The sequence below is a fragment of the Mustela lutreola genome, chromosome 6, assembly GCF_030435805.1.
Source record: "Mustela lutreola isolate mMusLut2 chromosome 6, mMusLut2.pri, whole genome shotgun sequence".
NCBI classification, from domain to species: Eukaryota; Metazoa; Chordata; class Mammalia; order Carnivora; family Mustelidae; genus Mustela; species Mustela lutreola.
Window position 1 is genome coordinate 122,585,001 of NC_081295.1, and position 27,184 is coordinate 122,612,184.

Below are 27,184 nucleotides of genomic sequence, written 5' to 3' on the forward strand. Positions count from 1 at the left end.
TTCTCCACCAGTCCTACCTTTCAGAAAGTGGTTGTTTTTCTGTTTCCAGAATTGCTGTTCTTCTTCTCTTTGATCTGCTGAAGGATTTGCAGGTGTTTGCAATCTTTAGATAAGCTATCTAGCTGATCTCCTGCCAGTGAAGTAGTCTCAGCCTGCTACTTCTCCGCCATCTTGACTCCTCCTTCTTCTTCTTTTTTAAAGAGAGTGTGAGTCAGAAGAGGAGCAGAGAGAGGGGGAGGAGCAGAGGGAGAAGGAGAAGCAGGTCTGCCACTGAGCAGGAAGTCCAATGTGGGTCTCAATCCCAGGACCCAGGTATGATGACCTAAGTCGGAGGCAGACGCCCAACCAACTGAGCCACTCACGCACCCAAGACCTACTTATCTTAATGAACCTTGATAAATATCTGTTATTTCATAAATACTAGTGCTGCATTAATTCAGAGATAGGAAGATAAGAATTTGGGTTCCCTGTGAGTCAACAGCAGTTGGATAGAACAGAACTGCTACAATAATAAAGAGGTACGGTGTAAGAGAATGGTCGAGTTTCATTCTTCTACATATAGCTGCCCAGTTTTCCCAGCATCATTTATTGAAGAGACTGTCTTTTTTCCACTGTGTATTTTTTCCTGTTTTGTTGAAGATTATTTGACCATAGAGTTGTGGGTCCATATCTGGGCTCTCTACTCTGTTCCACTGGTCTATGTGTCTGTTTTTATGCCAGTACCATGCTGTCTTGGTGATCACAGCTTTGTAGTAAAGCTTGAAATCAGGTAACGTGATGCCCCCAGCTTTATTTTTGTTTTTCAACATTTCCTCAGCGATTTGGGGTCTCTTCTGATTCCATACAAATTTTAGGATAATTTGCTCCAGCTCTTTGAAGAATACGGGTGGAATTTTGATCGGAATGGCATTAACAATATAGATTGCTCTAGGCATTATAGACATTTTAACAATGTTTATTCTTCCGATCCAAGAGCATGGAATGGTCTCCCATCTTTTTGTGTCTTCTTCAATTTCTTTCATGAGTGTTCTGTAGTTCCTTGAGTACAGATCCTTTAACTCTTTGGTTAGGTTTATTCCCAGGTACCTTATTCCCAGGTATCTTGGTGCTATAGTAAATGGAATCGATTCTCTAATTTCCCTTTCTGTATTTTCATTGTTAGTGTATAAGAAAGTCACTGATTTCTGCACATTGACTTTGTATCCTGCCACGTTGCTGAATTGCTGTATGAGTTCTAGTAGTTTGGTGGTAGAGTCTTTTGGGTTTTCCATATAAAGAATAATGTCATCTGCAAAGAGAGAGAGTTTGACTTCTTCATTACCAATTTGGATACCTTTTATTTCCCTTTGTTGTCTGATTGCTGTTGCTAGGACTTCTAATACTATGTTGAACAAGAGTGGTGAGAGTGGGCATCCTTGTCGTGTTCCTGATCTCAATGGGAAGGACGAAAGCTTTTTCCCATTGAGGATGATATTTGCTGTGTGTCTTTCATAGATAGATTTGATGAAGTTCAGGAATGTTCCCCTATCCCTATACTTTGAAGCGTTTTAATCAGGAATGGATGCTGGGTTTTCTCAAATGCTTTTTCTGCATCAATTGAGAGGACCATGTGGTTCTTCTCTCTACTCTTATTAATTAGATGAACTCAAATGGATAAAAGACCTCAATGTGAGACAGGAATCCATCAGAATCCGAGAGGAGAACATAGGCAGTAATCTCTTCGATATCAGCCACAGCAACTTCTTTCAAGATATGTCTCCAAAGGCAAAGGAAACAAAAGCAAAGATCAACTTTTGGGACTTCATCAAAATCAAAAGCTTCTGCACAGCAAAGGAAACAGTCAAGAAAACAAAGAGGCAACCCACGGAATGGAAGAAGATATTTGCAAATGATAGTACAGACAAAAGGTTGATATCCAGGATCTATAATGAACTCCTCAAACTCAACACACACAAAACAGACAATCATATCAAAAAATGGGAAGAAGATATGGACAGACACTTCTCCAATAAAGACATACAAATGGCTATCAGACACATGAAAAAATGTTCATCATCACTAGCCATCAGGGAGATTCAAATTAAAACTACATTGAGATATCACCTTACACCAGTTAGAATGGCCAAAATTAGCAAGACAGGAAACAACATTTGTTGGAGAGGATGTGGAGAAAGGGGAACCCTCTTCCACTGTTGGTGGGAATGCAAGTTGGTGCAGCCTCTTTGGAGAACAGTGTGGAGATTCCTCAAGAAATTAAACAAAAATCTCCCTATGACCCTGCCATTGCACTCCTGGGTATTTACCCCAAAGATTCCGATGTAGTGAAAAGAAGGGCCATCTGTACCCCAATGTTTATAGCAGCAATGGCCATGGTCGCCAAACTGTGGAAAGAACCAAGATGCCCTTCAGCGGATGAATGGATAAGGAAGATGTGGTTCATATACACTATGGAGTATTATGCCTCCATCAGAAAGGACGAATACCCAACTTTTGTAGCAACATGGACGAGACTGGAAGAGATTATGCTGAGTGAAATAAGTCAAGCAGAGAGAGTCAATTATCATATAGTTTTACTTATTTGTGGAGCATAACAAATAGCATGGAGGACATGGGGAATTAGAGATAAGGGGCTTGGGGTAAATTAGAAGGGGAGGTGAATCATGAGAGACTATGGACTCTGAAAAACAATCTGAGGGTTTTGAAGTGGTGGGGGGTGGGAGGTCAGGGTACCAGGTATTGGGTAATTATAGAGGGCACGAATTGCATGGAGCACTGGGTGTGATGAAAAAATAATGATACTGTTATGCTGAAAATAAATAAATGAAAAAAAAGAAAAAAGTCATTCAAGGACAATGAACAGTGTTTTATTTATTTATTTATTTATCTATCTATCTATTCATCTATCTATCTATTTATTTATTTATTTATTTTCAGAGTAACAGAATTCATTGTTTTTTTACCACACCAAGTGCTCCATGCAATATGTGCCCTCCCCAATACCCACCACCTGGCTCCCCCAGCCTCCCACCCCTCACCCCTTAAAAACCCTCTGGTGGTTTTTCAGAATCCGTAGTCTCTCATGGTTCATCTTCCCTTCCAATTTCCCTCAACTCCCTCTCTCCATCTCCCTATGTCTTCCATGTTACTTGTTATGATCTGCAAATAAGTGAATGAATGAACAGTGTTTGTGGATAAAGCAGTTGGAATTTGAGCCTGTGGAGTGGGGGGGAAGACAGTGAAGCCTGCTGTTTACTGTTCTTCCTGCAGCATCTTCAGGTGTCCCGCCAGCGTCCTTCAGGAAAACCTTCCCTGTGCTTTGTCATTCCTTCCCCTCTTCTCCCAACATGGGTTCCAGGAGCAGCATTCAGGGAGATAAGCTTTCTCACCCAATCATGCTGGGCCATGTCTGAGTCCAAGGTCCCCTTCCTGTTCCTCTTTCACCCTGAGTTGTGTGGAGCTGGGGCTGGGCTGGGCTTGAGGACTGGGACAAGTGAGGGTGTGGAGAGCAGTGTCCCTGCAGTTCCAGCCCTCCTTCCTCCAGGAAGCTTCTGGATGAAAGGTAACTAGACGGCAGGACTCCTGTCTTCTTTCATCTCTGCATGCGTGAGAATGAAGTGTCAGAAGTACAACTTGCGTAGTCCAGTTCCTGGAACTTAGTAGATACTCAACAAAATTTGGCTTTCTTCCCTCTGACTTTTTGTAAAATTCCACTATGTTCTTGGGCCTTAAGGAATCTCCCCATTGGGCAGAGATTGGTGGTGACAGTGGAGGGTGGCCCTGGAGGATGATATTGGCCCTTGTCTGTTTTGTTTCACTGGAGTTGGATTTTCCTAATATTCCTGAGTCTAAGTGGATATTGGCAGAATAGACCTTTGGGGATGATAACGTGGGATGTATTCAGGTATATGTAGAAGCCCAAGGTTTGCCCAGTTTAATATCTCAGACCAGACATCTGGGTGGAAACCAATCACTCCATGCACCAACGGGCCCATCAGTCCTTGCTTCATGAAAACAGATAGAGTGGATCATTCAGAACAATTGAGAATGAACACAGGCTGTGAGAGGCTTTGCTGGGTGCGTGGTTGTGGAACTCTGAGACATTGGTTTCCTCACCCATAGAATGAAGACAATAATGACAACAACCTGGCAGAAGTGGGGCCAGGGAGGCTCTAGCCCAAACTGGTGTCTTAACACCAGTCGCTTAACACATGAACACCTGAGTACTGGGCAGGCCTGAGGGAGCAAACAAGGTGGAGGTAGCCCGGTGCCACATATATGTTTGGGGTAGGAAGAAGAAAAGAGAGGGGAAGTTGGTGCAGTTGTTGCATCCACCCAGCTGCTGACTCGTTTAGATCAGAGTTAAGTCTTCCTGTTTCTCAGTGGACTGAAGTGTTTTCTAAATTGGACAGAGAAGCCAACATGCTGCTGAGGTGACTTCTCTGCACATGAGCTCAGGCAAAGTTTCCTGAGTGTTTTCTGTGTGCTGGACACGTGACCAGGGCACACAGTGCCTCCCTTTGTGGATGCCATGGATATTCCACAGGAGATCAAATGTCAGGGCCGTGGATGAGAACAGGGCACCACTAAACCCCAACAAGCACGTGTATGGGGCTCAGATGGGGATGAGCAGGTTGACGAAGGCCACTCTGAGGGAGGTCACTTTAAGTGAGACTGAAATGGTGAGCAGTTTGGGGGTTGAGAGAGAAGAGGAACATCCGGGGCTTGTGAGAAGGCCTGAGGCTGGGAAAGCTCCGTGAACTGGAGGAATGATGCCAGGCCAGGAGGAAGCACTGGGAGCAGTGGAATGAAGTCAGAGAGGAAGCTGGGGCCCAGGAGCCACAGACAAGAGGTTTAGCAGGAGGATCCCTGGAACGGGTGAAGCAGAGCTGATATAAGATGGTTTGAGAGGTTATAACCTTGGATGGAAAATGAACTTGAGAGGGTGAGGCTGGAGGTGGGCAGGGGATGCCCCTGGGGAAGCAGGGACACTGTGTCTGGGTAAGGGGGAAAGTGAGATGGGTGTGGAGCTAGAAGGCAGCCATGGATATGGATTAGAGAAAAGTCTTGAACTTTCTGGTGCACTAGCAGCAGACTGGGTGGGAAAGTGGTGTGTGTGGTGGAATGACCCTCCAGAGTCTGGCAGGCATAACTGGGTGACCCCAGGTTTCCTTTACTGAGATGGGGAACTGCAGGAAGGGAGGGGCTGGAAAGGAAGCCCTAGTGCTCCACAGTGTTCATTCAGAGACCACGGAATCTGCCTTTCCTGATGCACACTGTGGCCTGGTGGGGAGGGGCTGAATGGGGCACCCAGGCCTTGTGTGATAGTATAGTATTAAGAAGCCCCAGGGTGCTGTCCATTCAGCTTGGGGCAGGGCCAGTGTCCTGGAGCTGGCCCTGGAAGATTCTGTGATGTTCAGGCTTAACCCTTCCGTTGCCATACTATGGGAGCACCTGGGTCATCTGGTGAAGAAAAGCAAAGCAGCTGCACTGGGTGCTTTTCAAAGGCTCCTGCCATTAGTATTCAGAAACTGACATAGAGTATTTTGGTAGTGAACTGCCCTGTGCAAAGGGCTAGTTATTTGTCTTGGCTGTGGTACACACACTCCTTGCTTCTGGTCTAGAAGCTAGCCAAACTGGAGAGTGGCAGTTGTTCAACAAATGGTATGGTATCTGTGTCTCTGTGTGTCCCCCTGCAGAGTGGGTCCATATATCTGTACCTGCCCTGTTTCTGTGGCTCTGATCATGCTATTTCCTTCCTGATAACTAGGGTGCACCATCCAAAGGCAGGGCAGAGTCAGCTAGGGTTGTGTTTCATAAGCTTTCACTTTCAAATGGTGGAAGGAGTCAGCGCAGGATTCTTCTGTCAGGGAGTGCTGGGTGTCCCAGGTCCCTGGTTCAGCTGAGACCTCTGCAACCTGTTCCTGGCTGTGCTTCTCCACTCTCCTGGAACCAGCTGCCTCTCAGACAAGAGGAGCCTGTGGCACCAATGCTGGATCTGGAGCAGGGTTTGGGGCGTGAGCAGTGAACCGCATGTGCAGTCTCTGAGAGCAGAGACTGGGGCTGGCTGAGGTCTCACAGTAATGAGTTAGAGACACTCCAGAAGCCCCAGGCAGGTGAGTGGGTTCTGAAGACACTTGCTGGACAAGAAGAGGAGCGTGGAGAGCAGATGCTTGGGAGGAGGTCGCCAAGATGTGGTGGGGCTGGAGGGCTGGTACTGGATAATAATGAGGCTCTGAGGTAGTTGTAGTTGTCAATTACAGTGGGGGATCCACTTTATTCATTCACTTAATGACATTGCTGTAGCATTCCTAGGAGCAGGCACTGTTCTAATGTGCACTGACTCTCCATACATAAATTCATAGGATACTTCTTATTCCGTGGGATGAGTTCTTATTACTCTGTATGGCAGATAGGACCTGGGGCAGATCAGGTCAAGAAACTTGCCTCAGGTGATTCCCACAGCATGTGGCTGAGTATGGAGGAGACCTTAGCAGTCATCCCCAGAATCTGTCCTTCCCAGGACCTCTGGATGAATCCCTCTCCCCTCAGAGTCAGTGGTTTGAAGCCCTTTTGTTTGACCAGGTCTCATTTTATCCTGTGCTTCCCACTGCTCTGCTGGGATTCTTTATCCTGAGGCAGAAACTCTTCAAAGATAGAGAAGATGGAGATTAACCGTTCATGGGGAATTGTCTGGCTTCACCTATGAGCAAGTCCACGTCTTTGGCCCTGAGCAGAAAAGGGCTGCAGGAGGCAGGAGCTGAAATAAGGGTGAACTCGCCTATCAAAGGACTCAGAACAGTGTGCATGTGGTGGGAGCCACAGTGTCCTTGAGGAGGACGCAGTCTTCTCATGCTTCTTAGTCATTCCCTGGTCATAATTAGGAGGCAGCAGAAGAACAGCACACAGGAGCTGGTGTGTCCTTCATGGGGAGAACCCTGAGTCTATGCCTTGCGTCCCTGGACCTCTGTGGTATCCTGTGACTCATGTAGACATGGAGGAGGCCTCTGTGCTGAGGCGGGAAGGGTGTGGTCCTGTGGGCAGAGAAGGCTGGGAAAGTTTCCAAAGGGCTGGGAGGGCTTTCTTGGCATCAGGGTTGTGGGGCCCCCACCTCATCAGCATACTAAGCAGTAAGAAAGGCTTTACTCCTTCTGGGGACTGTTGCCAGCCCTGAGCCATGCTGTCTGCTCTGAGGACCAGAGCTCTGGCCTGGCCCTGCCTCCTCTCTGGATGTGTCACCTGCCTCCTGTCCTGTGTCTCCCCAGCTCTGAGGAAATGGAGGATTGCTGCAGGGACTCTTTGCTCATCCATCTCCCCTCCCTGCTTCTCCTCTTGCAGCTGCCTGCTGGGGGCTCTGCAGGTGAGTGTGTCCCTTCCCCCTCCCTGTGTCTCCCTGGTGTGGGTGAGAGCCCCCAGAGCTCTGCTGGCATCTCCATCAAGACAGATGGCTATTGGTGGAGTCCCTGGCTCTACCCAGATTCTGGAGATGCCCCAACTGCTATTTGAAATTAAACACATAAGAAGAATCCCAGAACTGCAATGTAAGGGCAGGGGAGCATGACAGTTCTCTAACGAATTTATGTCTTATAAAGTAAAAAATGTGGATTTCACTATGAAAAGTATGAAAATAATTGTCTCTTTATTTTTTGTTTCCTGCCTTTATTGGCTTTTTGTTTCCTGGCTTTACTGGTACTTCTATTTCACAAATATTTATAGGGTACTGAGTACATGTTAGGTGCTATTCTGTGTACAGAGAAGACAGTCTCTATCTTTACAGACCTTACTTTCTGGCAGGGACAGTGAGCACTAAATACCACAACCCTGTACAATCTATGTCTGTTAGAGGATTGGAGAGCATGGGACAAGGTGGGGCAGTCGGGGCTGCAGGACCGCTAGTGGCCAGGCAGCAGTGCTACATTAGGTGGTCACTGTATGCAGTGAGATGGGACTAAAGACATGGAGGAGGTGGGAGGAACCTGTCTGGATCCCATGGGAAGAGGTTCTCCACAGTGAGGAGCAGCCAGACAAAGCTGGAAGTGTGCCTGGGTATTCAAGGAGCAGAGGAGGTGAGTGTTGGCCCGAGCAGAGTGAATGAGGGGGAGAGAAGCAGGAGTTGGGGATCAGAGAGCAGGGAGGGTCTTCCTTAATGGGCACGGGATCACTTGGGCAACTGCAGAATCATTGAAGGGCTTTGGTAGAGGAGGCACATGGTTTTGGTTCCAGCTTTAAAGGTTCACAGACACTGACTGGAGAGAGGATGTCACAGGGAGACTAGTAATTGTCATCCCCCAGGTGAGACAGATAGTGACTCAGCCAAATTTGAGTAGCACAGGACTGAGAAGTCAGTGTTTGGTTGTCTGGTGGTGTTTGTCCTGCAGAAGTGTCCAGCTGTGACATACCTACAAGGTCTCAGATGACCAAGGCCTGCAAGGGGCTGGAGGCAGTGGGATGAACTCTCTTTGGGAACAGGTAGTGATTTGGGTCCTGTGAGAAATGGAGTGAAGGCAGGTTTTAATAGAAGTAGCTGTGAGGTCTAGTTTTTAGCACACATATAATTCAGTAGAAGAGAAAGATGTGGGCAAAAACAATAACTTTAGGAGTGGGTGTTGGGAAGTTCCAGGTGTGGTGCAATGAGTAGGATGTTACCACTTGGCCGCAGTAGTGCTCTTTGGTGAGTTTTCAGTCCTGTCCTAAGAGGAGGCAGGTTAGAGCTGTGGTTCTCAGAGTATGGTCGCTGGGACATCAGTATCAGCTTCTCACCACCTCCTTAGAAATGCACAGTCTTAGACTCACTCTAAATCTACTGAACCAGCAGGCCTGGGGGTAGAGCCCAGTAATCTGTGTTTCATAGGCCTTCCTGGTGATAGTGATGCCTGTGGAAGTTTAGAACGACTGAGTCAGAGCATCCTTCATGGATGGGCCTGGAGTCAGGAGCACAGGCTATTGATGAGTCTCTTTACACCATTTCTGTGTTTCAAATTTGTTTTAGGATAAAATTGACCCATTAGGAGTTCTCACAGCTAAGTCCCTCAGTCAGGGCCTCCCTCCTGACAGCATGTTCCCTTCCCTGTCCTGCATCTCTCCAGCTTTCTCAGTCCTATGTCTCTGTCCACAGAAGACTTTATGGTGATTGGCCCTTCTGAACCCATTGTGGCAGTGCTGGATGGGGACATCACGCTGCCATGTTGTGTGTCCCCGGCCATGGATGTGGAGAATATGGAGCTGTGGTGGTTCCGCTCCAAGTTCTCAGAAGCAGTGCTCATCTATCAAAACCAGCGGGAGCAGAGAGAAGAGCAGTTGGCTCAGTACAGAGGGCGAACCTCACTGGTGAAGGATTTCCTCACCCAGGGGGATGCGGCTGTGCTCATCCACAATGTCCAGGCTTTCGACAATGGGTTGTATACCTGCTTCTTCAGAATGGGAATCTTCTATGAAGAGGCCAGTGTGGAACTGAAGGTGGCAGGTGGGTTGCTGATCGATATTTAGAGACCTGCAGTATTGGAATTCGGAGCCACCTCAAGGTCCAAGTTAATAGCCCTCCATTTGTATAAATGAGGTAAAGGAGGGTCTTTCACTCTTCATTTATTCAGTATAAATATATAGAACTCCTGATTCATGATAGCTGTTGTTCTCTGCACCTGGATAGCTCAGTGTAACAAATAAAGATCCCTGCTTGTAGAGTTTATATTATTATACAGACAGTAAATGGCCAAATAGATAGGTTATAGACAATGTTAAATGGAGATGAGTAGGGGCTTAGCCAAATAAATATTCTAGGGGTGAGAGATCCAAGCAGAAGAACACCATGTGAGAAACCTGAGGGAGGAGTGTAGCTGGTAACTCTGGGCAGAGAGAGAGGCCACATGATTGGTGTGGAGGTGAATAGGATGGTGGTGAGAGGTGAATCTCCGGAATATAGAGGTGTTCCTGGTCCAGGTGGACAGAGAAGGGATTTATCAGGAGAAGCCCACAAGTAACGCACACTTGAGCAGACATTTGAGTGAAGCAGACAGTGTTCTGAAATGGCCTTTTGGTTGATGGATCTGTGTGGAGCATACACAGCATGGTGATTGTGGTTCTGAGCAGTCAACCAAATTGTCCTAGGAATGGAGTGTGTACTCCCTAACAAGTACAGATGGTGGGATTGGGGACGAAGTGGATAGGAGTTTTGTTTGCGGGGTAGTGGGGGTGTAATACTAGAACACCAGAGGCTTCACGTGCTCTTATGCCATTTAGATGCAGGGCTGAGGGAATTTTCAACAGAGCAGTGGAGCAAGGTATGTGAGGGCAGGTTTGCTTTGGCAGCTGTAATGGAGCGTGTATGGAAGGTGAGCAAGACTGGAGGCCTGGATGTAGTTATGGGGTGAAGAGGATGGCCCCCTGCATTCATGTAGGGGCAGTGTGGTGAGAAAGGAGCACTCCAGCATCAGAGAGGTTTGGAAAGTAAACTGAGTGAGAAGATTTGGGGACAAGGACAGTTTGGAGGCGTGGAGAGAAGGGACTTCAGGTACTCACAGATTTTTTTTAAATCGATTTTTTAGTGGTAGAAATATTTATTTTATGTGTAAGCTGCAGATTGCTGCCATAATGCTGTGTAACAAAGACATAGAAATCTCAGTGGCCTGTAACTCCAAACATGTATTTAATCTGGCATTCAGGGAGTTCAGCTCATCTGGGCTGTGTTTGGCTAATCTTAACAGGTCCTACTCATAAATCTTCAGTCACATAGGAGAAATATAATTAAAAACATAATCTTTCTGAAGTCCTAAAAGTTCATTTTCCCTTTCGTTTCCTTTTTCTTTGGAGACATATCTTGAAAGAAGTTGCTGTGGCTGATATCAAAGAGGTTACTGCTTATGTTCTCCTCTAGGATTCTGATGGATTCCTGTCTCACATTGGGGTCTTTTAGCCATTTCGAGTTTATCTTTGCATACAGTGTAAGAGAATGGTCGAGTTTCATTCTTCTACATATAGCGGTCCAATTTTTCCAGCACCATTTATTGAAGAGACTATCTTTTTTCCACTGTATATTTTTTCCTGCTTTGCCAAAGATTTTTGACCGTAGAATTGAGGGTCTATATCTGGGCTCTCTATTCTGTTCTACTGGTCTATGTGTCTGTTTTTATGCCAGTACCATGCTGTCTTGGTGATCACAGCTTTGTAGTAAAGCTTGAAATCAGGTAACGTGATGCCCCCAGCTTTATTTTTGTTTTTCAACATTTCCTTAGCAATTCAGGGTCTCTTCTGATTCCATACAAATTTTAGGATTATTTGATCCAACTCTTTGAAAAATACCGGTGGAATTTTGATTGGAATGGCATTAAAAATATAGATTGCTCTAGGCATTATAGACATTTTAACAATGTTTATTCTTCCAATTCAAGAGCATGGAATGGTCTTTCATCTTCAAGAAATTAAAAATAGAGCTTCCCTATGACCCTGCCATTGCACTACTGGGTCTTTATCCCAAAGATAGAGATGTAGCCAAAAAAAGGGCCATCTGTAACCCAATGTTTATAGTAGCAATGACCTCGGTCGCCCAACTGTGGAAGGAACCAAGATGCCCTTCAACGGATGAATGGATAAAGAAGTTGTGGTCCGTATACACTATGGAGTATTATGTCTCCATCAGAAATGATGAATACCCAACTTTTGTAGCAACATGGACGGGACTGGAAGAGATTATGCCGAGTGAAATAAGTCAAGCAGAGAGAGTCAATTATCATACAGTTTCACTTATTTGTGGAGCATAACAAATAGCTTGGAGGACAAGGAGAGATGGAGAGGAGAAGGGAGTTGAGGGAATTTGGAAGGGGAGGTGAACCATGAGAGACTATGGACTCTGAAAAACAACCTGAAGGATTTGAAGGGGTGGGAATGGGAAGTTGGGGGAGCCAGGTGGTGGGTATTAAGGAGGGCACGTATTGCATGGAGCACTGGGTGTGGTGCAAAAACAATGTATACTCTTACACGGAAAAGAAATAAAAAAAGAAAAGAAAAGCAAATAAAACAATCAAAAAAAAACAAAACCCCCATAATCTTCCAACTCAGAATCTTGTCTCTAAGACAGTAGGAAGAAAGCTCCTTTTTATTATTAAATTAGCATTAACTATAATGTGCTGTGCATCACAGAGATTCTATCAAGAAATGCAAAGACAGAAGAAATCTCATCTTTTCCGTATGCAGACAGAGCTCATTCTATATACGTTCTCAGGATCAACAGTTATGAGCCCTCAAGTAGCTGGATTTGCCAGCAAAATTTGTCCTAGGTGGTGCATCTTATATTTGCTGGAAATTGGGTGAGCATGTAAGTTAACTAATTGGCTTTATTCCAAGGAAAACCAAATTCTCCTACCTTAAAAATAAAAAGAAATATAATTCCAGTGTAGTTAACACAGAGTGTTATATTCATTTCAGGTATGCAATATAGTGATTCAACACTTTCACATATACTCAGTGGAATTTTCAACAGGAACTCTGCAGGCCAGAATGGAGTGGTGTGATATATTCAATGTGCTAAAAGGAAAAAAAAAAATCTGCAGCCAAGAATCCAGCAAGGGAATCATTCAGAATAGAAGGAGAGATGAAGAGTTTTGCAGACAAATACAGTAGTGTATTTTTATTTATTTATATATTTATTTATTTATTTATTTATTTATTGCCGATTCTCCCATCATGATGACAGGCAGTGATTTTACACGTGGATCAAGGTGCCCACTGAGGATAAGCTCCAACCCTGGCAGAGAAGGCGGAGAGAAGGCTGTCTTCCTTGGTGTGAGCATTTCAAAGAGAGGGCTCAAGGTTCCTTGAGAAACATGTTCTTGGATCACAGAGCTGGCAAAAGGCCTATTTGTTTTTATGTTTGTTTGTTTTAAAGTGCTTATATACATTTCAAAGAATAAAGAAAATACCCAGAATGACAAGTTTCCTCAAGTAAATGTTACAAAAAAAGGATGGGAAGGGAGTCTCTTTCCCTATTTTCAACAGAGACAATAAGCCTCTTACTTTAAATCTATTTTGTCCTGCCAGTGAACCTTAGCTGGGTTTGCTCAGCTGGTGTTGTCCAGGTGGCTATTGGTTGATCTAGGACAGCTTTAGCTGGAAAGGCTGCACTAGCCTGAAGATGTCTGTCCTGTGGCAGAGGACAGGGCAATGGCACAAGCAGTTTCCAACCTCTGCTAGAGTCCCATTCCCTGAAATCTCAGGGGCTGAGTCAAGTCACAGGTTGGGGCCCAGAAGCAGAGTGTGAAGGCATTAACAATATGTGGCAGAACGCTGGCTGGATGTAAGGAAGACTGAAAGATTGGGGTTATTTTCCTCATTATCCTGTCACAGATGGGGCCAAACATGAATTAGTTCAGGATTTGAGTCTGAAGCATCTGTGAGGAATCCTGGTACAGCTAAACAAGAGAAGTGGATATTAGGGAGCGAGCTCAGGAGATATATAGGTTGGTGGAAGTGATGACTGAGTGGCAGTGGGTGTGCCCGCAGATGCCCTGCAGAGTGTGTGAGTTGAGAAGAGCAGAGAAAGATGGATCCTGGAATGAAATTCCTCCTTCTATCCTCTGGGTGATTTAATTCCCACCCTCATGGTTGGGGAGAAGAGCCTGCCCTCTGGCCCTGCCACAGGTCCCCATGTTCCTTCCTTCTGTTCTCCATGGCAGGACCCCTACATTAATCCTTGTAGGGACCACTCCCCCAAGGAGCCCCCAAAATGCAATGCTGCCCTTGGAGTTGTGTACAGGAAGGTTCTGCTGAAATCCCTGGGCTCTGGGTGGCCTCCCTGTGCTCTGCAGCTTCTCTCTTCAGGTGTGGGCTCTGCCCCTCAAGTGCACATCACAGGGCCAGAGGAGGATGGGGTTCAAGTTGTGTGCATGGCCTCGGGGTGGTTCCCAAAGCCCCAAGTGCAGTGGAGAGAAGTTCCTGATGTTCTCTGAGACCCAAGCCCAAGACGGTGAAGGGCTGTTCACCATAGAGACCACTCTTGTAGTGAGGGACAGCTCTTCAGGGAATGTGACCTGCTCAGTCCTCAACCCCATCCTGGGCCAGGAGAAGGCAATGGCCATTTTCATCCCAGGTCAGTATTACTTCCCACTCCTAGAAGGGTGGGATGGTTGGGGGTTCCTGTGTGTGCTGGGCTGGCCGTCCTGAGCAGTGCCCTGATGGGGTGTCTGGCTGGGCACAGAACCCTTCTTCCCTCGGAGTTCTCCCTGGAAGCTAGCTTTCATGGTGATCCTGACTGTGCTGATGCTCCTACTCCTTGGGGCTGTCTTCTACATCATGAGAGAACATACTACAAAGCTCCAGGAGATGCAGGAATGGGAGAAACTGCACAGAGAAAAGGAGGAGGACCAGCGGATAAAGGAGGAGGCACTGAAGGCCAGAGGTAAGGCCGGACAGGGCCAAGGCCGACAATGTGGAAGCTGGTGCAGAGGAGAAGTGGACAGTAGGCCCTTGGCCAGGAGCAGGGGGTTGAGGAGGACCAGAGAGGACAGGTGGGTCTGTGGAGGCTCAAGGGGTCTGGAGTTAGATCTTCATGGAGACATATAGATGCTCTTGTGGGTTTTCCAGGTGCAGTCTTTGCTGCTCTTAGTCATGGGAGTTTAAGAGTATTTTTCAATTTTTTTCAGATGAACTCCAAGGAGATCTTGGTATGTTGTGTCCTTTTTCCAGAAGTTTCTGTGTCACATTTGTAGGAGACATTCTGATTCTTAGCTCACCCGTTTCCTGTGTTGCCTTGCAGACTGGAGGAAATCTGTTTACCTGGCCGGTGAGTGACTGTCCAGATATCCTTGGGTCTCTTGCCCCCTAAGCCATAGTGTCCCCTCTGTGTTTCATGCAGAGACATGAGGACCTGTCCCTGGTGCAGAAGTGGAAACTGGCCAGAGGCAGAACTTTTTCCATGGGTTTTCCCCATCTGGGCTATATTTTCGCACACGGTGCTTTGAAACCTGGAATGACGGTGGTCACTGGATGATCTACCCACCTCCTTTGTGGCCTTTTAACTCTATATGAATATTAGAAAATAAAAATTAAAAAGTTATAAACTAGACTAAACTCAACTAAAAAAAAGAAATTTAAAAAATAAAAATACAAAAGAAAAACCCAGGTGTATGTATCAAAAAGTTCAGGTTAGAAGGTTGTTAGGGAATTTGTTGCACTGGACAGCTACTGTGAGGGTAAATAGTTTTAAAATTATCTATATAAAAAAAAATTGAGCCAGAATAGTGGGAACAAATTAAAAATAAAAGTTGTCCTATGAAGTAGTGGTGGTTGTTCTCTTGTAGTCTTTTTTTTTTCTTTCCTGGTTGGTTTTCTGGGGGAGGGGCTTGCCACGTGGATTTTCAGTCAATGATGTTCCCTGAGTTAAGTCCTCCCGCCCCCTGCAAGAGGGTGGGCTCTGAGGAAACCGGTCTTTTCAGGCTTTTGTTCTCTGGAGGTTTTTGTGTTTGTTCACCTTTCTCTCTCTCTCTCTCTCTCTCTCTCTCTTGCCTTGAACGCTTTTGATGGTTTTTGTAGGCTTAGAGGAAAGCAAACTGAACCCTGACCTCCCTCTCAGGGAGAAGCCTCAGCCTGCTCTTCTGTGGTTGTTGCAGAGCCCATCTAAATTCCCCCTTGGAAGCTGGCAGAGCAGGTTTCGAGTCGCGGTCCCTGGGGACACAGGATCTTCTGCTTGTACCCAAAACCACAGCAGTGGCAGCTGTCTGGGCAGCACCAGACCACCAGAGAGGTTCCAAGCAGTGATCGCACACAGATTTTCCCGCTGGCCCGGGCTGGGAGTGCCTGGTCTTTCTCCGTCTAAGAGCGCCCAGCTTGTGGGCACCTCTCTCAGGGGAGGCTGTGGGTCACGAGTCTAAGAGCTCCAAGTGGGCCTTTGCGCACCTCTCTCAGGGGAGGGGGCGTGCGTGTCTCAGGCTCCATAGCAGGGGTTGGCGTTCTGCCCTCTGGAGTGGCTTCCAGCCCCTCACAGGAGCCAGACCCCATGCAATCTCAGGCATGCTGACGGTTGGGGGACCAAGACCTGGTTTCTCCACTGCACTCTCTCTGGCTCAGGGCCAGGGGAGACTGTCCTGGGTCTGGGGACTTAAGCCCCTGTCCCTAGCCGCCCAGATTCCCACAGTTTCCCCCCTGTGATCCTTTAAGCACTCTTTTGGAGTGCTTTCACCCAGTTTCCAAGTTAATGCTGGTCCCCAGATGCAGGGCATTCTCGTATTAGGGGTATTACTTTCCAATGGGTCCCTCTAGTGGCTTCCTCCCCCTTTTGTTTATCTTCCAATATCAGTCTGACATTCCCATTCCACCTTACCTGCCCACAGTTGTCTTCTGCCCCTGTTGAGATCCAGATGTGTATAATTCTGATCTCAGGCTGATTTCATGGGTGATTGGAGTTCTTTGGTAGGTAATCAGCTCACTTTAGGGTACAGGTTGAAAAGGCACCTCTTCCTACTTCCCCACCATCTTGTCTCTCAATCTTTGTAGCCTTTTAGTCTTCAGTGCAACTGGTTCTCAGTCAACCTGAATACTCTGGAATGTTTTAGAGAAACTATGTAAATAAATGGGGTCATTAAATTTAGGAGTATGTTCCCTCCACATAACACCATCATGGGAGAGTCTTTTCTCTGCAGTTCCTGGAGGTACTGATCACAAAGTATTGGGTAGAGGACAGACAGAACTTGGGTGGTAAGTTGTCAGTGGCCCAGTGTTGTGTTTTCGGAGAACATTTGGATACTTTTACCCTAGAGCTCACCTAACATCCTGGTTCTTAATTCATCTCCCCTTTTCTGTTATTTCCCATATCTCTCTTTCCTGGAAATCATTGGATGTAATAATGATTTCTTACATTCATGGAATAATGTATACTTTATTCCCTAAAACATTTTTATATATTGTATAATTTTTTTAATTTTTTATTTTTTATAAACATATACATTGTATAATTTTTGACCTTTAACGCCAATTGAAAGCAGATGGGATAAAAATTTTGCGTGTTTTTTTAATGTGAAAATTTATTTATTTGGGGATGCAATTAATATTGGGATTCATTTCAGAAAAATTCTGTGGATGAAATTTGTTAGTATTATGCATTTTCTTTTGGTAATCAAGAATGGTTTGACAGGGGCACCTGGGTGGCTCAGTGGGTTAAAGCCTCTGCCTTCGGCTCAGGTCATGATCCCAGGGTCCTGGGATCGAGCCCCACAACGGGCTCTCTGCTGAGCACCCACCTCTCTGCTGAGCAGAGAGCCCGCTTCCTCCTCTCTCTCTGCCTGCCTCTCCACGTACTTGTGATCTCTGCCTGTCAAATAAATAAATAAAATCTTAAAAAAAAAAAAAAGAATGGTTGGACATAGTGTATTGTTCTTTGAAGGAATACTATTTTTTGTTGAAAATTTATTTGAAATGCACATTTAGACTTATTGTTGAATCCCCCTGCACCCCATAAAAAAAAGAAAAAACAGATTTAGATGTTGGCTGTAGTTATGCTGAGTACCTTCCACACTGCTACCAATTTTTTTAAACATGAAATTTCTTTAGAGATTAAAATTCTCCACTGGCCCCAGGAGAGCTACCTGACTCTTATGGGCTGAGTGTTTCCACAGAAGTTTTATCTCTTCTATTGTTCAGAAAATCAAATGCATATAGATAACTGGTCTTGCAATGCTTGTGTGCATAAAATTGAACTAATAACTTTTTTTAAAATTTCTTTTCAGCATAACAGAATTCACTTTTTATGCACCACACCCAGTGCTCCATGCCCTACATGCCTTCCATAATACCCACAACCTGGCTCCCCCAACCCCCCCCTCCTTCAAAACCCTCAGGTTGTTTTTCAGAGTCCATTGTCTCTCATGGTTCATCGCCCCTTCCGTTTTGCCTCAACTCCCTTCTCCTCTCCATCTAAGAGTTTTTTCACCTTAGAGATTCTTAATGTTATAATCAATTGTTCAATTTTACGTTCTTTTCTTTTGTCTCTTTAGACTCTGCTGAATTTATTTAATTTTTTTTTAATTTTGTCTCTTCTTGTTAAGATTATTTTTCTTGGTTGACTCTTAAGTCTACTTGTCTGAATGAGAATAGAAGTTTAAGAGTTAAAAGTGCTTTTGATTTTTAATTTAATTGTCATTTTGATGGTTTTACTATTCAACTACATGTATCTTTTTTTTTTCAATTTCTTTTCAGTATTCCATAATTCATTGTTTATGCAGCACACCCATTGCTCCATGTAATTGGGCCCTCCATAATACCCACAACCAGGCTTGCCCAAACTCCCAACCCTCCCTTCCCTCCCAGACAGACTCTCAGTTTGTTTCTCAGAGTTTTTATTTTAATATTGTGGTTTTTAAGACTCAGGACACTAACTTGGCAAAGGTCACACAGCAGGAACTAGCAAGCATGCTACTCAGCCCCCAATGCTGGCTCTCTGACTGGTGGTCCAAAAAATTTCCCAGAACATCCTATTGTCTGCCCATGTCAGGAGGGTATCTCCTCTCTGGCCTCTCTCCGTACTCTGTTGATAGTATCACCTGCAGCACAAGAGGAGTCATGTGCCAGTAGATCAATACTATGCAGACTTGTTCTGGCTCATGTTTCACCAGGGTGTCTTCCCTTTCAGCCCTGAAGAAGGCACAACTATATGCAGGTAAGTGACTCAGTTTCCTTTGGCTTTACCTCCCCAGCCCCCACTGTGCCACCTTCTCTGTCATTGGACCCCACACCAAGATGGGGTTGGTATCCCTGATCTCCTTGTTATGTTTGTTGTGTCCTTCTGAAGACTACAGGGACTGTCCTTGGGATCACAGATCTGCCTCTATTCTGACCCATCCTCTACTGTAGGTTGCTGTTAGAATTAGCAACACCCTCTGAACACACCTCGTTCAACGGATAGTTTTGTTGGTCCAGTGACAACAGAGTGGTCATTTGTAAGGGCAATTGGACCATGGAATTGATGTGGTACTTTAGAATTTACTGTCTCTGGAAGATTTCAGAAATCAAGCTTGCCTGCTTAGGACTCAGGTCTTCCTTAAGGGATCCTTGTTTCTGAATCCATTTTACCCTGAAATTCCTACCTCTTTTTGGACCTTCCTTTGGTTTTCCTGGTTTGTTTGCTTGTTTGTTTTTACTGTTTCTCTGGAATGATGGTCTTCATTTTGCTTCTGTGTGCTCTGACTCCTTGTCCAAGCCAGGTATCTTCCTCTAAACCCCCATGGTTTTTTTGGAAGTAGTTTTCTTTAGGTCAGCTCTTCTGATTCTCAGATCCAGAGCCTCCAGAATGTGTAGGGAGTCCTGATAGTGGGTTTGTGAGATACTGATATATTGTCATTATATACAAAATCCTATGTACATCTTTGTATTACAGTGTTAAGAAATTAATATTTTAAAGGACAGTAACTTATAATTGTTCACAACCATTATCTCTCCTTTTAGGAGAATTTTGGATTTACCTGATAGGCTCAGTACTGGTTAGATTTACTAGGAGCAATGTGTGAGGATGGCAATAGGAGAAGCTCAGAGGAGTGAAAATTGTTTACCAGAGAAAATATGGGAGTAAATCAGGGAAAGAAAAGGTGGTTGGAGAAAAGAGGAGGAGATGAGATGGAAAGTGGAGAGCCTGTGATTCCTCTCAGAGACACTCTAGGTGGTTGAGAGTAGAAGAGACACTTTGGGTGGCTTTGGGTAGAAGAGACACCACAAATGACAGCCATGGTGGTTAGAGTGGAAAGTACACAGAGGACATGCAAGTTATTGGGTGCGCAAAAAGTAATAACTTTCTTGACGCATGTTTGAGAGATTTCTGAAAAGACATAATTATTTTAAGGTGTTTTGAAATAATTTTATAACTGGGTTTGCTTCTGATAATGAGGCCATCTCACCCTTCCGTTAGTAGTTGGGGGAGGAGAGTGATCCTAGGGTTGCTAATGCAATGAAAGGTTATCCAGAGCACCCTCTATCACTGGGGTGGGTTATGAATCTGGGCCATTTGAATCTATAACACATGCCTTTTTTGTCCTGGCTGTTTCTATTTATGATCAGGGACACAGCCTTTGAGAACAGAGAATGTGGATTCAGTAGTGTAAGAGTCTATGTTGACCAGATGTGTGAGTCAAACTCTTTAGAGAGCCTCACTGAATCTTGGGACTTATCTGTTAAAATGTGGATTAAATGGTCTTCTTTTAGCATCACACCATTCTATGCTGGATTGAAATGCCTGTGTTTTTAAGTATACCTTATATATGTTCTTTTTATTTTGTAAGGATAGACATCCTTACAGTAGAATCAACACTTTCACATAGGAGGGCTTTTTTTTTTAAATGGGTGATTATTTTTTTAAATTTATTTTGTATTTATTTTCAGCATAACAGTATTCATTATTTTTGCACCACACCCAGTGCTCCATGCAATCTGTGCCCTCTATAATACCCAACACCTGGTACCCCAGCCTCCCACCCCCCACCCCTCAAAACCCTCAGATTGATTTTCAGAGTCCATAGTCTCTCATGGTTCACCTCCCCATCCAATTTCCCCCAACTCCCTTCTCCTCTCTAACTCCCCATGTCCTCCATGCTATTTGTTATGCTCCACAAATAAGTGAAACCATATGATAATTGACTCACTCTGCTTGACTTATTTCACTCAGCATAATCTCTTCCAGTCCCATCCATGTTGCTACAAAAGTTGGGTATTCATCCTTTCTGATGGAGGTATAATACTCCGTAGTGTATATGGAACACATCTTCCTTATCCATTCATCCACTGAAGGGCATCTTGTTTCTTTCCACAGTTTGGCGACCATGGCCATTGCTGCTATAAACATTGGGGTACAGATGGCCCTTCTTTTCACTCCATCTGTATCTTTGGGGTAAATACCCAGTAGTGCAATGGCAGGGTCATAGGGAAGTTCTATGTTTAATTTCTTGAGGAATCTCCACACTGTTCTCCAAAGAGACTGCACCAACTTGCATTCCCACCAACAGTGGAATAGGGTTCCCCTTTCTCCACATCCCCTCCAACACATGTTGTTTCCTGTCTTACTAATTTTAGCCATTCTAACTGGTGTAAGGTGATATTAATGTGATGTGAACAAATGTCTGATCTGATCTTATTCATGAAATTGGAAGAATAGTTTCTAATGAACAGCTTGCTGTGGAATGAGGTGAAGAATGCACTTGGACCACGGAAGTGCACAGCATAGCTATGGGTGCATTGTGGAGTCTCAGAATGGAACACCAAATCCCTTTCTCCTCTTCCTTCTTCTCCTCCTCCTGATTCCTCGTCTTTGCTAATCTGTGTCAGTTGTCATATAGAAATGTAGAGTTTGCTGTCAGCCAATGTCTTAGTGAAGAACAAGTAGAGTTCCCTTTTCTCAAAATGTGACATGTCCACCCACTTCATGTGATCTGTTTGTATAAGAAATTAACAGAGCTGGACGTTCTACTTTATCTGAATAAACCTGTTGGAGAATAGGGGTCCCATGTTGACACCAAATATTCAAGAATGTGTCCTGTTCTTATTTTATAATTGTTATAATTTTGTTCTGGAGTCTCTGTCCTGTTGGAGGTCACAGCTTTACTGGTGCAGACTTTTTAGGGTCTTATGACAGATATACATTTGCTGTGATTAGTTAGCTTCTTTTCTTCTTCCCAAAAAGGAGTATGAAGGTTGGAGAAGTTTATGCTTTGCGTCACTGAGGGAGGGGACCCCTGTATTCCTCTCTTGCTCATTTCAGGTCCTCACTTTATAGAGGGTAGCTTGATATGATCCTTAGGATAATTGGATTTGAGGTTCCATCTAGGTGTTTGGAGAAATTGTTATTTCACCCTTGCTGCATTCGTATCTCCAGTTCCTTAATCTTACTCACATCTTTAAAGTCCTCTCTGCCAAGACATATTCACAGTTTCTGGGGCATAGGACACAGCTGTATTTGGGGGATGATCATATGTGGTGTCTCCTGCTGCTTTTGATCTCTCTAGGTGATTATAAGGAGAAGCAGATGACTAGACCCAATGTTTTTGAGTTTCCCCTTACACACAGAGATGCTTTTCCTTGCAATACCCCGTGATACAGGCAAGCAAATCCATTACTTTCTTTCACTACATGTAGGTCTTTCTTGCTTTGAACTTCTCTTTTTCCTTCCTTGAATCTTCTCCATTACCTCTTGATGGGGCAAGATTTCCCTGATGCCATATCCTGAGTTCTCCTCACCCATGACTGAGATTCCTCCTCCAAGTGCAGCGCCACCAAGTTGTATTGCCTCTACCATGGTTTTGAGTCAACATACAAGTTCATTTCAGTCAGTTCTTTATAAGTAAATGGAGCCCTCAGAAATTATGATATCCTCAGTTCTTTGTCAAGAAAACTTAGCTTTCAGGATGGATATGTGGCTCAGAATTGAGAAAGCCTATTTTGATAGAGAAAGCCTATTTTGATAATGAAATCTGTGCAAAAAGCCATATTTTTTGCTCAGTATCCAGTCTCTTAGTGATGTTAACTCTTATGGCTTGGGTTTCATGGGAATATTATAACATGATGGGGGTGGGTGTATGAGAGAGAGTGTGCACATGTGTGACTGTGTGTGTGAGAGAGAGAGATAGAATTAATGTGTGTGAAAAATAAATTCTTCAGGTGAATGCTTCCAAAACATTTTTCCCTATAACTCTCGGTTCAGTGTATTTCAGAGGATCTATACCCACAATGATTTGTACAGTCTCAAGTCTCTGGTTTGTTATTCACATTTGTGTAATGTGGTTTTCTTGTAGATTGGTGGAAGGAGAAGTTCCAGGCCTGTGAGTTACTTCAGTTGTTTGGGTGCTCCTACAGCTGTCCCATGGCTTCTGACATCTCCTTCAGCTTGCTGTGGTGATACAGATGCTGGCATCATCAATGGTGGTGGGGTGGGATGGGGTGGTGAACATCATGTAGCTGGGATTACTGGGTGTGACTGATACTGGATATAAATGGGTGTTCTTTAGTGCTGGAGTCCTGGCTGGCCCTCAAGGGCCCTGTGACATGTCTAACCCTCAGATCAGTCTTATGCTTACTTCTTCTGGTTGGAGGGCTGTGTGCTTGAGTCAGACGGCTCTCATCTCAGGAGCTTTGGTCCTCCCTGCATGCAGCTAGGTGTCTGGGGGTGGGGTGGTGGTTGTGTGCCTTAGTATGTGGTAGGGCAAGTCCTTGAATGATTGGCAACTGTCTCTGCAGTGTCTGTCAGTCTGGATCCAGAGTCTGCCCATTCCAGCCTTGCCATCTCTGATGACAAGACTAGTGTGACATTCAAGGACTCACCCAAGGACACAGGAGAAACCTATAGCGTATTGGGTCATGAAGACATCACATCAGGGTGTTGCTACTGGGAGGTGGAGATCAGGAATGCAGAAGAAAAAAGTGAGTGGGCCCTGGGGGTCTGTAGGAGAGGTGTGGAGAGGAAAGGCTGGTACCAGGAATGCCCAGGAAAGGGGTTCTGGGTTGTAGGGGTGTATGAGAATAAAGTCTTTTCCCTCCCTGATAATTCAGAACTCCTTGTGCCAGTTCCCCAAAGGGTAGGGGTTTTCCTGGACCTGAAGGAAGGGGATGTCTCATTCTACAACATGACTGATGGTTCCCACATTTTCTCCTTCCCTCTCGCTTCCTCCTCTGAGATTCTGTTTCCATACTTCGGTTGAGGGAAGGAGGTATGTCCCTGACCATCTGCTCTGGGGTGGATGGGCCTGTGCAGACCCCTGTACCTGTTAACAACCATCCTTGTTCTTCAGAGGAGCCTGCGAGCCTCTCAAGACAGGGGTTCAGTTCAGGCTGTGGTGTTGATGGTGATCTCCCAGGGGCTGAATCTCCACTGCTTCCCTCTGGCCCAGAAGCTATGTCCCCATAATGCTCCAACACTGTCCCAGATTCCTCATGGTGGCTTTTCTGGGAGCTGCAGACTCCCAGGACTATCAGCCTCTGAATTTAGTCCTGAATGGCTGGGTGTCTTGCCCTTCTCTTCTGGGTGTAGACTGCTGGGGTGAGTTTATGAGAATAGTTGGTTCATGCCTTATGCTCAGGTATTTGAAGATAAATATTGACTTTTTCAGCTGTAATGGGGTTGGCTGAATTTTGCTATTGGAAGTCATGTTTCTTTTGATCATGAACATTATCTCATGGAATCTTCATATTATTTTGATATGAAATGAGATGAGGTCTGAATTATTCTGAAGAATTAAATGGTGTTTATTTTATATAGTTTGAATTGTGCAGATGAACCCAGAGGCTATGGGTGGGTTACCAGCTCTAATTTAGGAAATGTGCACTCTGACTAAAAAACATTGTCCATCTGAACATTTCTGAAGAAATGTATGGCTAATGGACTTGAAGAAGAGTGGAGTGTCCTATTCCATTGTACATGCTTCCTATTCTGGAATGGATGAGACATATTTACCTTAATGAACCTTCATAAACATTTGTTATTTCTGGGGGGAGGAGTCAAGATAGCGGAGAAGTAGCAGATGAGACTACTTCAGCTAGCTGGAGATCAGCTAGATAGCTTATCTAAAGATTGCAAACACCTGCACATCCATCGGCAGATCAAAGAGAAGAAGAACAGCAATTCTGGAAACAGAAAAACAACCACTATCTGAAAGGTAGGACTGGCAGAGAAGTGAATCCAAAGCGACGGAAAAATAGACCCCGGGGGGAGGGGCCGGCTCCCGGCAAGTGGCGGAGCAACGGAGCACAAAATCAGGACTTTTAGAAGTCTGTTCCATTGAGGGACATCGCCCCAGAGGCTAAACCGGGGCGAAGCCCACGCGGGGTCAGCGTGGCCTCAGGTCCCGGAGGGTCACAGAAGGATCGGGGGTGTCTGAGTGTCGCAGAGCTTGCGGGTATTGGAACGGGAAAGATGGCTACAGAGACAGAGCCAACAGTAAGTTCACAGCTCGGTGTTACCTTGGACCGGTCGCAGGTTCGGTGAGCTCGGAGCGCGGCCAGAGGTCAGGCAGACGGGAGTAACTGGGCACTATTCTCTGAGGGCGCACTGAGGAGTGGGGCCCTGGGCTCTCGGCTCCTCCCGGACGGAGACCAGGAGGCTGCCATTTGTATTCCCTGTCCTCCGGAACTCTACAGAAAGTACTCAGGGAACAAAAGCTCCTGAAAGCAAACCTGAGTGGATTACTCACCCCGGCCCCTGATAAGGGCGGTGCAATTCCGCCTGGGGCAAAGACACTTGAGAATCACTACAACAGGCCCCTCCCCCAGAAGATCAACAAGAAATCCAGCAGAGACCAAGTTCACTTACCAAGGAGTGCGGTTTCAATACCAAGGAGAGCAGCAGAATTCCAGAGGAGGAGAAAGCAAAGCACGGAACTCATGACTTTTTCCCTGTGATTTTTTTTAGTCTTGCAGTTAATTTAATTTTTATCTTTTTCATGTTTTGTTTTTTTTTTCTCACCTTCTGGTAGAATTATTTTTTTTAACATTTACCTTTTTCTTTTTTAACGTTTTTTAACTAGTTTCTCCAATATATATATTTTTTCTTTTTTATATTTTCTTCTTTGTTTTCTTTTTTTTAATTCTTTTCTTTTCTTTTTTTTTCTTTTTTCTTTTTTTTTTTCTTTCTTCCTTTTTGAACCTCTTTTTATCCCCTTCCTCCCCACTCACGATTGGGGATCTCTTCTAATTTGGTTAAAGCATATTTTACTGGGGTTGTTGCCACCCTTTTAGTATTTTACTTGCTCCTTCATATACTCTTATCTGGACAAAATGACAAGACGGAAAAATACAACACAAAAAAAAGAACAAGAGGCAGTACCAAAGGCTAGGGACCTAATCAATACAGACATTGGTAATATGTCAGATCTAGAGTTCAGAATGACAATTCTCAAGGTTCTAGCCAGGCTCGAAAAAGGCATGGAAGATATTAGAGAAACCCTCTCGAGAGATATAAAAGCCCTTTCTGGAGAAATAAAAGAACTAAAATCTAACCAAGTTGAAATCAAAAAAGCTATTAATGAGGTACAATAAAAAATGGAGGCTCTCACTGCTAGGATAAATGAGGCAGAAGAAAGAATTAGTGATATAGAAGACCAAATGACAGAGAATAAAGAAGCTGAGCAAAAGAGGACAAACAGCTACTGGACCACGAGGGGAGAATTCGAGATATAAGTGACACTATAAGACAAAACAACATTAGAGTAATTGGGATTCCAGAAGAAGAAGAAAGAGAGAGGGGAGCAGAAGGTATACTGGAGAGAATTATTGGGGAGAATTTCCCCAATATGGCAAAGGGAACGAGCATCAAAATTCAGGAGGTTCAGAGAACGTCCCTCAAAATCAATAAGAATAGGCCCACACGCCGTCACCTAATAGTAAAATTTACAAGTCTCAGTGACAAAGAGAAAATCCTGAAAGCAGCCCGGGAAAAGAAGTCTGTAACATACAATGGTAAAAATATTAGATTGGCAGCTGACTTATCCACAGAGACCTGGCAGGCCAGAAAGAGCTGGCATGATATTTTCAGAGCACTAAACGAGAAAAACATGTAGCCAAGAATACTATATCCAGCTAGGCTATCATTGAAAATAGAAGGAGAGATTAAAAGCTTCCAGGACAAACAAAAACTGAAAGAATTTGCAAACACCAAACCAGCTCTACAAGATATATTGAAAGGGGTCCTCTAAGCAAAGAGAGAGCCTACAAGTGGTAGATCAGAAAGGAACAGAGACCATATACAGTAACAGGCACCTTACAGGCAATACAATGGCACTAAATTCATATCTCTCAATAGTTACCCTGAATGTTAATGGGCTAAATGCCCCTGTCAAAAGACACAGGGTATCAGAATGGATAAAAAAACAAAAACCCATTTATATGTTGCCTCCAAGAAACATTTTAAGCCCGAAGACACCTCCAGAGTTAAAGTGAGGGGGTGGAAAAGAATTTACCATGCTAATGGACATCAGAAGAAAGCAGGAGTGGCAATCCTTATATCAGATCAATTAGATTTTAAGCCAAAGACTATAATAAGAGATGAGGAAGGACACTATATCATACTCAAAGGGTCTGTCCAACAAGAAGATTTAACAATTTTAAATATCTATGCCCCCAACGTGGGAGCAGCCATCTATATAAACCAATTAATAACAAAATCAAAGAAACACATCAAAATAATACAATAATAGTAGGGGACTTTAACACACCCCTCACTGAAATGGACAGATCATCC

General features: G+C 44.6%; 1 protein-coding gene across 1 annotated transcript; it reads left to right on the plus strand.

Annotated features, from left to right (window-relative positions):
- The first annotated feature begins 5,787 nt into the window (after window positions 1-5,787).
- LOC131834297 (butyrophilin subfamily 3 member A3-like) lies at window positions 5,788-24,454 on the plus strand. The gene is given in 11 exon segments (XM_059178783.1): window positions 5,788-6,113; window positions 7,263-7,357; window positions 9,113-9,460; window positions 13,807-13,909; window positions 13,911-14,074; window positions 14,183-14,383; window positions 14,628-14,648; window positions 14,741-14,767; window positions 18,608-18,634; window positions 22,749-22,775; window positions 23,191-24,454. Coding segments are annotated over 10 exon segments (1,464 nt in total). The 5' UTR covers window positions 5,788-6,113; window positions 7,263-7,272; the 3' UTR covers window positions 23,652-24,454.
- Window positions 24,455-27,184: the final 2,730 nt, after the last annotated feature.